The sequence below is a fragment of the Pteropus alecto genome, unplaced genomic scaffold, assembly GCF_000325575.1.
Source record: "Pteropus alecto unplaced genomic scaffold, ASM32557v1 scaffold3, whole genome shotgun sequence".
NCBI lineage: Eukaryota > Metazoa > Chordata > Mammalia > Chiroptera > Pteropodidae > Pteropus > Pteropus alecto.
This window is the reverse complement of record NW_006442484.1, coordinates 53611210-53624110: the sequence shown is the minus strand read 5'-3', so window position 1 is coordinate 53624110 and position 12901 is coordinate 53611210. Positions and strand designations below refer to the sequence as shown.

The 12901-nt window shown below is 35.1% G+C and overlaps 1 protein-coding gene across 1 annotated transcript in view; it reads right to left on the bottom strand.

Moving 5' to 3' along the window:
* Positions 1 to 676: 676 nt before the first annotated feature.
* Positions 677 to 12901, bottom strand: part of FAM171B (family with sequence similarity 171 member B) — a 63441-nt gene continuing 51216 nt past the window's right edge. The window contains exons 6-8 of the mRNA XM_006921270.3: positions 10535 to 10651; positions 5446 to 5569; positions 677 to 5186 (exon numbers count right to left, since the gene is read on the bottom strand). Coding sequence (XP_006921332.1) covers positions 3845 to 5186; positions 5446 to 5569; positions 10535 to 10651 — 1583 coding nt within the window. The 3' untranslated portion in view covers positions 677 to 3844. The remainder of the gene's footprint in view (positions 5187 to 5445; positions 5570 to 10534; positions 10652 to 12901) is intronic.

The following is a 12901-nucleotide window of genomic DNA, read 5'->3' as shown; positions in this document are numbered from 1 at the left end:
TGAAACAAAGGCAGCCACAACCTGATTTGTACTCAGTAGAGATCCAAATGGAAGTGTCTAGTTCAATGAGTCAGTATTGGGGATTAGAATTCCCACTGTATTTGTGAGTAGATGCAGAGCCCAATTCTCTTTAGAACTGACCAAAGGTATTTCTAGTACCATTTAAATTTGTTATACAAAATATCTAAAACCTTGGCAGCCAGGATTATAGTTCTAAAGATTTTCTAAAGCTCAAAATACAAATTGCCTGAACTTAAGTATTGTCCAATTCATGGAGCAGAAGGGTACTTGAAGATCTATCATTTTAAATGTAAACAGGTTTTGTTATTATTTAGTCTCAGGTTCAAAGTCCAAAGAATTTTTTAAAGGTGAGAAGGAGATATTGTATCATTTTCTCACTTAGGTATTTTAAGAATTGCAATTTATTTCACAGTCTATGAGTATTCTCATGGGAAGAAAAATAATTTGTCTATACTCGGCTTTAATAAATAGTAAAAATGTGAATTTTGGAGAACATGATGCACAAAGAGGGATCAAGTTCATTATTAAAACAAAGCCTATTCAAACATATAATGTTTAATTTACTGTAGAGAGTATAGTAAGGAAAAAAGTAATATTTACTGGATTAAATGAGAATTTAGAGAGGACTACTATCAAAATTAAACAATGCATCAAATACAGTTTGATTTATTTTTATTATCTTTAATGAACTATGTTTAACATTTTACAAATCTTCAGATTGTTACAGTTTCAGCAGTAAATGTAGTAATGACAATAAATATACACTGAAATTTGAGATTCCTCTGATGAAACAATACAAAAGACAGAAACACTTGGAAACAAGAGGGCAAAATGTCAACTCTAGGTCTGAGATGGAAATTAACATGGTCAAGTTCTTTACAAAGATAGTACATGAGGAAATGCAACTCATTCTCTATAAATTAATATGTAACTTTGAGCTTCACCTTTCTGGGAAGTTTTGAGGGACATTATTTGACCCACAGATGCCTAAAACTCTCTAATATGCATTGATACCAGAGGATTCAAACACAGAGAAAGTGATCTGAAAATGATTGCCAAAGCAAAGAAGTGCTTTTATTCCTCAACCTTTGTGACTTTCATGGTATACTGTGCATTATAAAAGGGTGTAATCCCTATACACCTGCATAAATGTCATAAAAATGGATTTTATAAAGTCTCAAGATCTTAATATGTATTCAAAAATGCATATAGCTGTGCTTTAGTAAATGAATCCAGCAGTTAATTGAGGGATAATTTTGCTTTTAAGATATATCCAAAGTATATACAAAGGATCCACAAATGTTAATAATTTGCGACCAAAATTCTCTAGGTTTACATTTGCAAAAAACTGGGCTGGTTTTCAATTTAAAAATTTAAGAAAGCTGTGAATATTGTAGGTTCATTATCACTTAAGAAAAAATTGATGGCTTCAGCTTTTTAACAGGAAATTTGTGAACTCACAAATGAGAAATTACACATTTTTAATCATTAGAAAAGATAAATTGCCTATACCTCCCAATTGAGAACAGAATGTGCAGTGTATAAAAAATAAGGTGTTATTCTGAAACCCAAAAATGTATTCTAGAAAAGCCCTTGGGATACAGCCTCTCATTTCTTTTACACAAGAATGAGTAAGTGGCATACCTGAATGGTATCCCCTTATTTCAACATGTGCATTCCATTACTAAGCAGAGATGACACATTTTTACTTAAAGGTGAGAGAAATATACACTTGAAATATTGAAGAAGTACATTTTGCTGTATAGTTTCTAACTTCATTCCAACATAATACATCAATATACACTGGATTCAAAAAAGAGATAAATGTAACTTGCATGCAAAATTCATTGTTCCAACATGAAACACTAAGTCTATATTTTTAATAAAAACTGCACATCTGCTTAATTTGGCTAACAGAAAGAAAATGCACATTTAAGAAAGATGTTGTCATATCCTTCTAACAAAGCAAGTCTATATCAAAGGCACTTCAGCAGAGCACTAACTCCTTAACATTTTCCAAGTCATTTTCATTTATGCCTCTTCTAATGCATCTTTCTGTATAAGACCAATAAGAAGCCTCCTCTAATTTTGGGCCTTATCAGTTATCCTCCGCCTGCAAAGAAAGTAAACCTAGGTATTATCCAAAACATTTATCTCTTCTATAGACTGGAGTAAAATATAACAAACTTTTGCCTTGGTCTTTAAGTTCTTTGGGTTAATACATAAGGGTAGCAGTGTTATCTGATATTATATGCTTCGGAAGGGGTTACAGGAAAAAAAAATGGCTGAAGTCTACTATCTTGGGAAAAATGTTGTCTCTTATACATCCCTCTATAATTTGACTAAAGCTAACATAGCTAATTGTTTATTTCAACTTGTTTATGTGTTCCCATATTGATTAGTAGGGGATGAGAAATAAAGCAATTTAGTTTCATTTTTCTCCCTTGGAAAAGGGGAAGCTGCTTCAGACATTTGCCTTCATGGAAATTTTAAGAAAAATGGGATGAATCGATTTCAATTAACAAAGAGCTTTATTTTTAGGACATATGAATGATAATTCAGGGTTGAAGACACTTAAAATTAAAAACAACTGTTGAATGTGTTCACACTGATTTTTTTGCTATGAAAATGATATGACTACATTACTTGCAAAACTTGGGGGGTGGGGGGTAAAGCCTGTAAGTGATTTAAGAAAATAACTTACTTTTCCCATGAAATTGAAACTGTTTTTCTTAAATATCTTTTACAACTGTTAAAAGACTTTATGGGGAAAAAATTTGTAGATATAACTAACATCCTGAAGGTATTTTTGAGTCTCAGGGAATTGACATTTATTTTTTAGCTCAATGACATTTCAGAAAAAAAAATTGAAATGTTTATTTCCTTTAGCTCTATATATTTTGTTAATTTTTTAGTGTTCATAAGAAGCTTTCAACTCACTGATTTTTTAAAATCAAGTCTAATAGCATTTAAGTGCCAGGATTTTTTTAATAGAAGAAATATCTTAAAATTGATTTTAGCTTACATGTATCAGTGGGTCTTAACGAGAGATATGGGTGAGTTTTTTCAGATATTTTGAATTTTCCTTGATGCTAAGCTCATGTCACTTTTGAGGAAGGAGAAAAAAAAATCAAAATAAAAATTCAGTATCATTTATTTTTCAGATTCCTAAATAACAAATTAACACCTTACCATTTACTCTGTAAAGTTATATCTCAAAACAATCAAATTGCTGGAGTTTCCCTCTAACAACGAAGTAGCTTCTTGCCCATCTTATGTGATTTAATTTGGGGTTGATACAATACACATGCTGTTTATTACAGAAAAAAAAAAGTTGTTTGGCCTTTAAACTCTAGAATTACATCAATCCAGGACATTTATCAAGTTATTTTCGAGTACCGGCAGTGGAGAACATAATAGTATCATTTCACAAAAATATGCCTCATTTCTAAATGTTTCATCAAAGCAGAGGCAACATTTTTGGAGGCAAATGTAGGAGTTCAGTTTTAACAATGTGATTCTTAAGAGAAGGCCAAATTGGCTGACTGAGCAACATTTTCAGATAACTAACATCTTGAAGCTATTTTACATTTTGAACTTTTGGATACTTCAAATTCATCACCTAAAAATAAACAACAGGTCAGAAAAAGTATCCTTAGTATCTTTCTCATTACTGAATTACCATTTTATTATTTACTCTGCTTGAGACATGTCCAGGGGCCATGAGATTGCTCAGTCTCACCTTCTTAAGAAGTCCGTACTGCAATTTACAAGAAGCAAGAATAAACTGCAAGAGACAGCAAAGACGTAACTATCCTTAGTGTTAATTTATAGGGATCAGTGGGCGTTCCTCTCGCTTCTTCCAGATATTAGTTTTGCTATCTCTTTTGGCTAGTGGTGGTCTGCCCCTTTTTTTGGTAGGGGACGTATTGGCTTCAAAATCTTCACCAGTGCTTTTTCTTCCTGGGGACTCTTCCCCAGGGTGCTCCATGATAGCGCCACTCCCGCCATCTAGAATGTGCCTTAAAGCTGGGTCCTCGGGGGAACAAACAGTGGTTCCACTCTCACTACTGCTCAGGTCTAAATCTTCTAAGTAAAGAATCTTAGGCTGATGCATGCTTTTGATGAAAGTTTTCTCCCTCTCGAGTTTTCTACTTGAGTGATGCTCATTCATGTCCACCCCAGAGTCCAGACTCGTGTCATTGCTCTGGGTTCTCTTGCCCTTTTTCAGGTCTATAAAGGAATGCCTCACTTGTGCAACTGGCTTTCCATCAAGAGACACAAACCAGGCTCTGGGATGAGGGGAGGGCTTTCCCTTGGACAGCTCCAGGAGGGTCTGTTCTGAAATTCCTTGAAGCTCTGATGAAAAGGGGGTCATTACAACAGCTTCATTTAGTGTTCCAGGAACAGAAACAGATTCTAGTAAGCTGTTTGAATACCGGCTCCAATCTGAAGTTTGGGACGGCAAGCTCTGTTGACCTTCGAGTGGGATATTCTCTTCCCTGGCATCTGGGGGCTGTGCGTGAGAATGCATTGGCATTTTGGGCAATGTCTGTGTGAAGTTCTCTCTATTTACTGGTTCCATCAATTGGCCATAGACTAACTGTCCCTTTCTTGGCAAAGTAGCCGACTTAGCAGTGTGTAACTGCTCTGGAGTGGAGAAAAGGTCAGATGTTTGAAGGATGGCGATGGGCTGGCTGTAGATATGCATAAGCTGTTCAGGAATGTGAGAATGTCCATATACCTCTTCATTACCTGTGAGATACCTCTTTTCCTCTTGAGCATCACCTAGAGACGAAGATAGATTGTTAATATGTTTAGGTTGCTTGGACCCTACATTGGACTCCAAGGACTGTGGTGGGTTTCTTGAGTAATTATTTTGATTGGTTGACAGAAATGAAATCTCTTCATTGTAGATTTTAAAATTGTCCCGAGTTTTTACCATGGAAACTCTTTCTTCTGCTTCTGCCTTTGATAATTCCTTCTTTTGAGGGCTATAGGAAGTGTTTTTGGCATTGAATAACTGTGACTTGTCTTCAGCCTTTAATGCAACTTTGACTGAACTAATGTGATTTATGTGTGTTGTTGAAGTTGTCTGGTCTCTTTTGAGGACCTCAAGTTTAGTGATATTTCTTTCTCTTTTCTGTGGAGTACCACACTTATCCCTAGAGTAAAAGAGAAGGCAAAAAAAAAAAAAATGTTTAAAGCTTATAATCTAGAAGGTTCATTTAAAAATATCATCCCACAATATGTGCATTATATAGGCAATGCTGTTGGAATATATCCCTTTTTATTTTAATCTACATATTTTAAAGATCAAACTGTTGTTTCTACAAATAAATTTGTAATACACAGAACATAATGATACGATACTATAATTTGACAGTTTTCAGGGTTTACACACATTGATTAATATTATCTTACCTGCAGTAACAAAGAAGCACAGTAAAAAATCCAATGACAATGACTATTGTTCCTCCTAATATGGCTGTAAGAAACACTGTGTGGTAGGCGGTTATGTCCTTTGAGTCTCCATTTATACCTGAACCTAAATAGTTCAATATAAACAAAACAAAGAGAAAAAATACTTTTTTCTTTTTGAATTTAGATAAGTATAGTTGGTGTATAATCTTATATTGGTTATATTAGTTTTAGGAGTACATATAGTGATTTGATATTCTTATATCTTATAACCTTACAGTGTTATCACTCCACCAATTCTAGTAATCATCTGTCACCATGCAAACTTATCACAATATTTACTATATTCCCCTTTCCATCCATTACCCCTCTTTGTTCTGGTAACCATCCTTTAGATCTCTATTTCTAAGAGTCTGATTTCATTTTGTTTTTAGATTCCACATATAATTGAACCATACTGTATTTGTCTTTTTTTGCCTGACTTATGTCACTTAGCATAATACCCACTAGATCCATCTGTATTGTCACAAATGGCAAAATTTCATTTTTCATTGCTGCATAATATATTCCATTATATATATATATATGTGTGTGTGTGTGTGTGTGTATATATATATATGTATATATATATATATATACCACATCTTTATCCAGTTATCTATCAAAGGACACCTAGCTTGCTTCCATATCTTGGCTACTGTAAAGAATGCTGCAATGAACAGAGGGTGCATATATCTTGAGAAAATATATAATTTAAGATCTAATATTCAACTCTGTCCTATCTTGGGTGAGGCATATTGAATATATGTACACATTTGTATTTGTTTGCTCCCCTCTCATTGCAGGCTTCCTTATGGATGGAGAGAAGGGTAGAGAATACCCTTCTCTACCCTTTGAGCTTAATCAACTGACTTGCTCTGCCCACTGAAATGAGGCTTCATGAAATGGCCCTGCTCTCTTGCTAAGGTCCTCTACTATGTGAATAGTATAGCCCAGAGAGTTGCTATTCCTTCACCTAGCTTCTGGAATGAGAAAAAAATGCTGAAATGAACCAAGCCAAGCCCACCAGTCATGAAATGTAAGCAACAAATAAATGTTTGCTATTGTTAGCCACTGAGATGACAGGTTTATTTGTTACTGTAGCAATGGCTGACTATTATAAACATTGGTACCAAGATTCTGAAATGCTGCTATAACAAAACCCTAAAATATGTGACACTGGCTTCTAGGCCAAGCAGCAGCAGTGAGAAAATTGTTCCAGTAGGCAGTAAAACTGGTGACCCAAGTTACATAGAAGCAAAATATTTCTAATTAATTTGAGCTTTGTGCAAAGAGATTTTGAGATAGAGTATCAATAGTGAGTGTGGACCATTACTAGCTGCATAAAATTTAAAAAATTGTAAAGATAAATTCTAAAAAGAATTTGCCAAATTTTTTTTAGACTAGAGAGAATCCAAAAATTCTGGGACTGGAAGAGTTAAAACTTGCAACTTCTTCAGCCTGGGCTCTGGAATGAGATGCTATGATCCCAATAGCTAAGCCCAGCAGAGGCACAGATAACCCATCTTCCCTTATGAGAGAGCACATAGATACAGTGCTGTTGTGCAGTAAAAGCTGATTAATACACTAAAATGACAAGTACAAACTATTAAGACTCTGTGTGAAAATTAATGTTATTGGGCAACTAATCTTGAGGTAATGTTTCAGTATCATTAAGACTTCATTTTGTTCAAGAATGGATATAACATCTACTGATCAGTATCAACTAGATTATAATATGCAGTCAGGGTGACAAGGTGGTGAGAGTGCTGAGACAACTGGTTTTCTGGTGATCTCCAGCACGAGAAAACATCCAGAATGAAGCTCTCACTTTCACTAAGGACACTAGAATAGACTGAGGGCCACAAAGTCTTTAGATTTATACTTTACTTTTATTCAATTAAATGATGCAAAATTTAAAGTAACAGTAATATTAAAGGATTTGGAGGAGTATTGTTGATATGCAGATAGACTTTGAAGCCAGGGTAAGTACCTGAAATAGAATCCTGGCCTCACCGTTTGGTTCTGTGTGGTCTTGGGCAAGTTTCATTTCTTTGTGTCTCAGTCCATATCTGTCATACTTAACCCATATGGGTTTTTACAAGAATTAAATGAAGTAATACTTACAAAACATTTAGAACAGTGCTTAGCACAAAAGCATTCCGTAAGTGCTAGCTACAGTATACTGTTGTTAAATGTCAAGGTCACATAAGAATAGGGACTCTAGTATTGGCCATACTTTCATATATGGTAACAAATAATAAGGTGTTTATGATATCTAATAGGTGACTAAGTACAGTATTACACAATACATTTCTTCACACACACACAAAATAAGAGTAACGATTTTATCTGCAGATTCTTATCAGGTTTCAGAGTTGCAAGAAAGTTTGATTATAACTAGGAAATTCAACTTCTAAGAATGTGAGAGTATATGTTTCCACAATAGAGTGATGCTAATAATTCTCAATCTACAAGATTTCAATGAAACTCACTTTTGGAAATAGGAAGTTGATACTGTTAAGTTTGCCCCAAATCCTGTATGTATGACAACAGCAAAAACTTATGCATCTGCATATATGTGTGTATGCATACAAGGAGTTAAAAAGGTAGAAAATTACAATACATTTTCATTGAAGTTGATTGAAACACATGTTTAAAACCATTAATAAGTACTTGTTTATTAAAGCCTATACTCAGCTGTATACTTACCTAGAACAATCTATGAAAAACTAACTTCCTGCACTTAATATTGCTTTCAAGGAACTCTAGAATTCTATTTAAGATTTATTTTTTAAAAGATATATTAACCAAATTACAACTAAAGTAGCTCTAGCGCAGTAAGTAGCCCATTATAGGATCAATTTTGATTTTATAACACCCACATCCTAAAATGTTTTGGGACATTAGGGATCATCATATCCAACTCCTACAATTTAGAAACAAGAAAAACTAATACTCAGATGGGTAAGTATCTGTTTCAAACTCAGTTACTGGCAAAGCCAGGGATACAATCAAGTAGTGTTCCTTAGATTATGATATGCTTGCAGAATAAAAACATCACTAGAAGGTATCTAATTCAAACTAAATGGGAATCCCACACTTCTATTTTAGTACTCTGATTCATACAAAATCTTTTCCAACATATAAGCTGAACCAAATCTTTAACCTACTTTAGAAAATTATTGAGCTTTTATAATTCATAAAGTCATTTTAATAAATTAATTGTTTCAGTTATGTGTTTAGTGGAAGATGCTCTTTAAGCTATTTTTATTAGAAATGAAATAACTTGGATTTAGTTGAGTTAAAGTATTAAATATTGATTATTCTTTTTCATCAGTATTTCATTATAGTTGCAAATCTAGAATGGGATAAAGCCAGACAGCTGGCAAGACTGCTTGATATTTTGCATCATGAAGAACAAAAGTAACCACCCTCTGGTTCTGAATAAATAATCTCATAAGCACTAAGTTCAAATAGAAACAAAGAGAACATCCCTCTTGATCACATATGGTTAATGGCTCATATTTCCTTTACTGGAATACTAAATTTTGGCTTCATTGAAAAAAAAAAAATGTTACTTTGCATGGTTTAAAATTCAAAGGCTGTCATGTAAAAACTATTTTAAAAAAACATTTTCAGAAAAAATTCTGAGACCCTTCAAATTATTGATAGACAGCTATAATAAAATTAGATGATAGAATACTATAGAGCAATGGGTGTTAGATGTCATCTACATCCTCACCAGCATGTGCACTGAGACTATTCCTGACCAACCTGAAACAGCCTCTCAGTTGGGAGCCACACCACTCGAAAAACCAAAAGAATTATCTCTGACACATGATTAAAGATGAAGGAATGACATATGCTTTCACACTCTCCCAAAATTTCACTAAAATTCAACTTTCACACTCTCCCAAAATTACACTAAAATTACACTAGAAATTTTGCTTCGTTTTGTTTTTATAAATATACAAACCCAACGGTTAAAGGCAGATGATAAAAGATCAACAAGATGCTGAAGGATGGAAAGTTAACTTAGCAAAGCTGACAGCAAGGAAAGCCAAGAAGCAACTCAGTTTATACCAGCAAACACCCAAAAAGCCCAGAAAATGGTAGCATGCCCATGGCGCAACCAGTCTACACTACAGCAGGTTAGAAGATTTTTCTTTTAAGATTAAATGGATAAAATATGCAATGTTTGAGTATTTTGAGAGATTTACACAATTCCAGATAAATATAGAATTTCCTTAGGTACAAATGATATAATTTGATACCATGTTAAAACTAGAAAAAAATGAAATTCATTTTTCCTAGAATATGAACAGATCATTCCTAGTGGACAGTTCTTGGTTTTGTGTACTCTGTTCATATGTAAGGCCAGTCTTCATTTGGGGTATCACTCATCTTCTTTTCAGAACAGTCTGGAGGTACTATCATTTAACAGCCCTTCCTCCACACCACCATCCACAACCCCAACCAAGGAGTGTGCTCATGACCCAAGCCTAGGCCAACCAAATTCTTCATCCTTAGAATGATGAGGAACAGTGTGAGGAAAAGACTGCAAAGAGTTAGAGTCAGCCACCACGCAGCAGTAATCTTAAGACTCTCAAGTAGGCCTGGTGGACCCTCTGGGATATTTGCCTTTTAGAATCTGGTTCTTCAGCCACCCCTAGGATCCTGTGAACTCCCTATATCCTAACATTATTTTAATTATCCAAAATCTGTTTCTGCTGCTTGCAACCAAAAACTCTAACTGATCTGGGTAGAATTTATTCACAAAAAGTAAACTAAGAAAATATTTCATTTGAACAAACTTCATACTTCACAGATTCCTCAGACATTCATTATAGGTATAATAGACCTTAGAGTTCATGGAGCTTAAGCTTTTCTTATACACATGAAAAAAATAAGGTGAGATTAAGAGACTAGAAGATTTTTCTAGTGTCATACAGCAGTTAAGTGGCGATGCTCAGAATAAAACAGATCTCTTTATATCAATTCCAGTATGATTATTTGTATTTTAAAAATTTTTTGTGTCATTTTTACAAACCTCTAGTTCCTGGAAGTGGAGCTGCTATCCAGTAGCCCAAATGTGGTGCATCATATGTCCAAATTAAATGATTATTATATTCCTTGACCAGTCCCCGACCATGATTTATCCAAGTACCTAAGAAGGAAGGTAAGTAAAAAGTGCCCATGGGTTATAGTTTATCTCTATTTAGAGCTGATAGGAATTTCCTGATAGTCATGCATAGAATATTTTGCAGGACTTTTTCAAAGATCACAAAAACTGTAGCAATATATATAGGATTATGTATATATACAGATATATATTACATGGTAACAGAGTACATATAATATGTAAAATAAATAATTTGATTTGGTATGTCTACAAGAGATAAAATCATTATAAAGAAAGATGTAGGTATATTTAAGGAAATCATGAGTCTCTAAATAATGTTTAAATTGTGCATATTGAGCAATACCTTAAGGATGTGAGTAGTGAAATCTAAGTTTATCAATAGGTTGTTATTTGTCACCTGTTCTAGGATTCTAATTAAACATATGATAGTGTACATAGTGTATACGTGTTGCATATGCAATAAATCAATTCAGTAATTTTGTCATTGGAAGGTACATTAGAGACAAAGACCTTTGCAAGAAAGAACAATCAGAAATAAGGGCTTAAAGTAGATATTCCTTTTTAAAGTGTTTTAAAACAGCTCACTCATTCAATGTATTAGGAAACAGACCGAAATAAGAGATTTGTTTAAAATCGTTCTACTGGTAAATGGACTAGAATCCAGGGATCAGAGCTCTTAATCCAATGACTTAGAATAACATATTACTGTGATATTGTGATTTATAAGAAATATATATTTGATTTCAGTCCTGACACAGATCTCCTAAAACCTTTGGAATTTCCTAAGTAATAAGATCCATAAAGATGAAAAGAGTGCCTTTTGTTATTCAAAATAAGCAGCTTTCAACCCCACTTGCTTTTATGTTAATGAGGTGGTTTTTGAAAAGGTCCTAAACTGTGGTTCCATAGTGTAGTGGTTAGGACATCTGCCTTACACGCAGAATGTCCTGGGTTTGCGCCCCAGTGGAGGCACTGTCCATGGTCTACAGCCATGCCACCCTGAACAAGCCCGATGTCTGATCTCGGAAGCTAAGCAGGGTCGGGCCTGGTTAGTACTTTGATGGGAGGACACCTAGGAAGACCAGGTCCCGTAGGTATACATAATCATAAATAGTAAAAAGGCCTTAAGGCTAAGGGTTTGATTTCCAGAAAAACCGACCAAATCATTAGAGAGATTGGCACCTTCAGCCATACCTACCACATACCTCCAGAGAGGGAATAGGGACTAGAGGTTCGAGTGCAACCACCAATAGTCCATGATTAATCCATCATATCTACAGAATTCACAAAAATCTCTGAAGTACGGGGTTCAGAGAACAGAGCTGGTGAACACATGGAGGTGCTGGAAGGCAGAGTACTTAGGAGAGAGCAAGGAAGCTCCAGGCCCCTTCTCCCATACCTTACCCTATGCATCTTTTCTATCTGGCTGTGCCTTAGTTATATCCTTTTATAATAAACTAGTATTCTGGTAAGTAAACTCTTTTTCTGTAAGCTGTCCTAGCAAAGTATCAAAGTTGAGGAAAGGGTCATGGGAACTTCCAATTTATAGCCAGTTGGTGAGAAGCACAGGTGACAAAGTGGACTCTTGGGAGGAAGGGTAGTCTTGGGGTACTAAGCCCTTAACCTGTGGGATCTGATGCTAACTCCAGATAGTGTCTGAATTGTAGAGCACCCAGCTGCTGTAAGAAAACTGCTTGATGTAGCAGGGACAGATACCCCCACATCTGATCAGAAGTGAAGTACTGAGCACAGAATGGAATGTTGAGAATAAAAAAGGTTTTCCCTGTAGACGAAAAGGGGATGCTGTAATAAATCATAAATTTGTAACTGGACAAGTCATGGTGGGTAACCACTCCTTAGGTCTACAACTTCTTTAGTGAAAAGTTTTTAAGTCAGCCCTGTCCATTGTTCTTGTACATCTAGATTAATACGCCTTTGCAATGCCAGTTACCACTGGAATGCCTAACCACCCTCAAGAAAGGATGTAATCTTATAATCCAATCACTACTTTGCTTTCTCCCACTCTCATTTAACCTTATTTTCCCTCCTTGACACTTCCTTAGTGCAGGATTCCAAAGAAAGACATCAGGACCACCCTGGAGACCTGGTACAAGCAACAGCCCATTGTGCACCATCCCTTCCTGCTTCTCATCGGGTGAACTTTGGAGAGTCTTCTCAGCATTCGGGGCCTCTTTGCTTTAAGTAGCAGGCCATGACTTTATGTGAGCTGTTCTTAGAAAATACTCAAGGTGGACAAGGGTTGATAAATAGGGA